Here is a 4,595-nt window from a genome sequence, read left to right as displayed (position 1 = left end):
TTTTAATTGCCACATTTTGTACATATTATTTAAACTTACTGATGCATATTTAAGGTATATCTACTATATACATCAGGAAAATAACATTGTAAAGATTCTTGTTTGTGTTGTTCAAGTGAGTTACAAAAAGGATTCTTCTTTTATAAATCTTAAAATGATGTTTTTATTTGTTCCCTCTCAAACTTGGTGGCAGTTATGCAGTTGCCTAGGTGCATTTTGATCCAAGGCATCATCTGCAAATTGTAGCACTTGGAGTTCTGTAAATTAAGTATTTTTCTATAATTCAATCCTGTCCCAGACACAATTTTAGCAGATTTCTAATTGAATTACACTAAAATGTTTACTAAAAGGGCATAGTATTTTTAAGTTTATAAAACAATCATGCAGGCATTAGGAACTAATTTTTTCTTATTTGTTTTTTTTTTTCTTTTCTAGTTTTGTGGGGTTTTTTTGTTAATTTTTCTTTTTTTGTTATTTTTTTAATGTACACATCTTTTTCAATATGCTCCCGACCTGAGCACAAATTCAGCAGCACCTTGGCTACAATGTGCTCCAAAATTTACAGAAAAGAGTATGTATTTCAAAGTTAAAGCTATCTAACCCCCCACCTCAAAAACTACTAATATAAGTTCTAAGATATCTTGCTACTACTATTCTATTCACTTACTTTTTCAATTTACTCCTGACCTGGGTACAAATACTGTAGCTCTCTGGCTGTAGTATGTCCCCAACATTTAGCATGAAGAATAAATATTTTCTACAAGACAGTCCCCACCCCCATAAAAGATAAATGAAAATCTTAAGAAATAATGTAGTGTTGCTTAAATTTTTTTTTAATTGACACTGTTAATTTTATGAGTTTTCCATTTTCTACCTGCCAGGCACATAAGTAGCACCTTTCAAGATTAATAATTTCATATGAAAATTCTAGAATTATTTTAAAAGGAAAGTTTTAAAAGCAGACACTAATTGTGGTTATTATATATGTATAAATGTTGTCTAAATTCCAAATTTTCCCACCCATATTCATTCAAACACTTCATTTAGGTTTTTAAAATCTAGATAAAATTTGCCAATCCTTTAAAAATTCAACACATTTCTCTTTCTCAATATGTCTTATTAACATTAGGTAAAAATAGTTCTTTTTTAAAAATAAATTCAATGATAATTCAAAAAAGGAAAAAAATACTAGCATATATCAGTAGTAACACAGATATTTTTAAATAATCCCTGAATTTGTTCTATATTTATAGGCCCAACCCAATTACCAAAATTACTGGAATGCCTTTTTTAAGTTTTAAAATAACCCCCACATCACTAAAAGTCAAGACCACTGGTCATTTATGTAATGAAAAGTCAACTCAACAGAAGAGTCTGATCTGTTTTGGTTGTCGTAATTAGACTTGACCTATAATTACTGAACAAAACAGAATATGTACAATAGTGTTCAAACAAATGTATCTGACTGCATTTGGTACATTAATCTATTCTCAGTATAATTAGCTTCAATTTGTTTCTCTTATTTATAGCGTAGGAAAAAAAATCATAAGAAACACTGTAGCTGAACCTGAAAGAAAATTCTGGTACCTAGAAGGTGGATTCCAGCATTAATTCACCACCATTATTTGTTGTTTGATCACTAACTTCCTCTTGGATAGCTGGAAGGGAAGGTTTCGGGGTCAGAGGTGTCTCAGTCTTAAACAGGGACTCCATCCTTATATGTGTGTTGATATAAAAGGACTTCTGAAAAGATTCAAGAGTGAAGTAATAGATAAAAGGATCAAAGCAACAATTCAGAGTTGCAAGGCACAAGGTAATTGGGTACATGATCTTTGCAAACCTTTCCAATAAGCAATTAGTAATGGCTTGGGAACGTACCAGGGCATATAAAAAGAGAACAGAGTTGTATGGTACAAAGCATACCACAAAAACTGCCATATGCACTGTGATCATCTTCAACACTTTTTTCTTATTGGTCCCAATTTGAGACAATGTTGCAGGCTTGCGGAGGGTTCTAAGCACCACAGAAGAACAAGAAACATTCAATATCAGAGGAATGATGAACCCGACAACTTCAATGAATATAGTGATCTTGGACAGGTATGTCTTCCAGACACGTTTGGAGAAGCCTTCAAAGCAAGTGGTGGTCGCATTGTTGACATTAGTGGTGGAGAACAAAGAAGCTGAAATACCACCACTGAGGACTAGGATCCAGACTCCAGCGCACACAATGGCGGAATTCCTCCTGGTCCTGATGGTACGAGATCTGAAGGGATAGACAATGGCTAGGAAACGATCCACACTAATGCAGGTGAGGAAGAGCATGCTCCCATAGATGTTGGTGAGGAACGCAGTCCCTGAGATCTTACAGAGGGTATCACCAAAAGGCCAGTGGCGATTAAAATTGTAAAATATTTTGAAAGGTAGGGTACAGACAAAAAGCAAATCAGAGAGGGCCAGATTGGTGATGAAAATAGCAGTCTCACTTCTCATTTTCATGCGGAAGCAGAAGACAAACAAGGAGGCACTGTTGGTTATTAGACCCAGAATGAATACAACACTATAGACAGCACCATTCAAATTATACTTGAAGGAATCATCAACAATGCAAGTATTATTGGCAGTTGCATTTCCCAGCCTGGGTCTGAGACTTGAATTTAAATCTTGGAATTGGAAGTCAATAAATCTTCTGTCACCCATGGATTTTTTTTTCCCAGAGAACCTGCTAGGTGCAGGGGTTCACCACTCTTGAGACTAGGGACCAGTAGAGAATGTTTTCTTCCTATGGGAAACAAGATAGAATGAGTCACCAAATCTGCCTTCCCGCCAAGATTTCTATGGAATAAAATATATTCTGTTCACCCAGGCAAGAAAACATATGCATTCTATATGACTTGAGAAGTGCTGTTTGATCACATACCATATCTAAATGGTACAACGAAGAGTATACTGCAGACATGGCAGAGATCAAACAATGCTATAAATACACCATTGCAGCAAACATGAATAAAGTATATATCTCTCAAGGGAAAAATCAAGGAACATTTATTAGCTAAGATGCTGCTAATGTCATGGAATTTGCAGATCATTTTCAACTTCAAAAATGCATCTAAATTGGAACATGGTTTGAATGATATATTTATATAAACCCAGAAATCACATCTTTGATTACTAAACCATAAATTTTTCAAGTTACCAAATTTGTACTGTAATATTACTAAAATACCCTGTCCAATTATTAACTTTATTGTATAAGACAAAGGATGGATATAAGGCCTCTCGTGCATGCTCTAAACAGTTATCAATAATTTATTGGTTCACCTTTTAAGTCTAACACAGAAGCTCAGAAGACACAATCCCTTAGTTTAAACCTGATTAGTTTGATCCCTTAATTAAATCTGATAGCTAAGATTTTTCACTGTTCTAACACACCACAAAATGAACTCCATTGTTTTTGTTTGCTTGTTTTGTTTGAGAGAAAGAATATGAATTTGGTTGGTTAGAGTGGGAACTGGGGAAGAATTGGGAGAGGGAAAAAGAAAATGATCAAAATATACTGTATGAAAAATATTCCCGAGTTCATGCCTGAGACACCTCTCCATCTACTCTGCACTAAATCCGCACTTTCATCTACACACCAACCCTGCCATTGTACACCATTGTCTACTTCCAGTTCAAGGGCAGTGTGAGGCCATGCCCATGCTGCTGGCTAACCAGGGCCAGAGATGGATGGAAGGAGGAGGGGGTTACCGTAGATATACATGGGCTTGCACAAACCCACTTATCTGTATGGGCAGCTCTCCAAATTTGAGGATGGAGACCTCACCCTTTACTAATCTAATACCATTTTGAGGCACCTTAGTTGCTCTTTTGGGCTTTATGGGAAAGACCAGTGGGAGGCTGCCCAGATGGATATGGTGAATGATGGGGTGGAGGACCTACACTGCAAATGTGTCACCCTCATCTGTACCATCTATGAGAATGGTAAGGATGACTATGTGAAGCCCCTATCTGAAGCCTTTTGAGAACCTGCTGTCCCAGAACCAGGGAGGCAAAGCTTTCATCATGAGTGACCAGATCTCTTTTGCCGATCTGCTGCTGATCCATTGCATCCTGGCCCTTGGCTGCCTGGACAGCTCCTGCTCTCTGCCTATGTGTCTCAGTGCCTGGCCAAGATCAAGGCCTTTCTGCCCTCCCCCGACCAGGTGAACTGCCACATCAATGGCAAAGAGTAGTGGACCAAAGAGACAAGAGCTTCTTGTCCCCCTTTTCCCAGAACTAATAAAGTTTGTAAGACAGAAAAAAAGAAGAAAATATTTCAAGATTAAAAATAAATAAGTTAAAAAAAATAAAAATAAATAAATAAATAAGTTCCTTCACTGTGTTGTGTCACTTGGCCATTGTGAAGAAGAGATTAAAATATCAAACTCACTGGGCAATGGTGGCACATGCCTGTCCCAGCACTTGGGAGGCAGACGCAGGCAGATTTCTGAGTTCAAGGCCAGCTTGGTCTACAGAGTGAGTTCCAGGACAGCCAGGGCTATACAGAGAAACTCTTGTCTCGAAAAACAAACAAACAAACAAACAAAAAATAT

The 4,595-nt window shown here is 36.9% G+C and overlaps 1 protein-coding gene and 1 pseudogene across 1 annotated transcript; one reads left to right on the top strand and one right to left on the bottom strand.

Annotated features, from left to right (window-relative positions):
- Nucleotides 1-1,263: 1,263 nt before the first annotated feature.
- Lpar4 (lysophosphatidic acid receptor 4) lies at nucleotides 1,264-2,776 on the bottom strand. The gene has a single exon (XM_052171154.1). It carries the CDS (start codon nucleotides 2,698-2,700, stop codon nucleotides 1,588-1,590), a length of 1,113 nt encoding a protein of 370 aa, XP_052027114.1. The 5' UTR covers nucleotides 2,701-2,776; the 3' UTR covers nucleotides 1,264-1,587.
- An 840-nt stretch (nucleotides 2,777-3,616) lies between these two features.
- Nucleotides 3,617-4,235, top strand: LOC127674531 (glutathione S-transferase P 1-like; annotated as a pseudogene).
- The last annotated feature ends 360 nt before the right edge of the window (nucleotides 4,236-4,595 follow it).

The sequence above is a fragment of the Apodemus sylvaticus genome, chromosome X, assembly GCF_947179515.1.
Source record: "Apodemus sylvaticus chromosome X, mApoSyl1.1, whole genome shotgun sequence".
Lineage (NCBI taxonomy): Eukaryota > Metazoa > Chordata > Mammalia > Rodentia > Muridae > Apodemus > Apodemus sylvaticus.
The sequence above is the reverse complement of the archived record's forward strand: the minus strand, read 5'-3'. Positions and strand labels throughout refer to the sequence as shown.

What these genes read in the sequence shown, in the direction of transcription:
- Lpar4 (XM_052171154.1), bottom strand. Translation starts at nt 2,700, where the DNA reads ATGGGTGACAGAAGATTTATTGACTTCCAATTCCAAGATTTAAATTCA.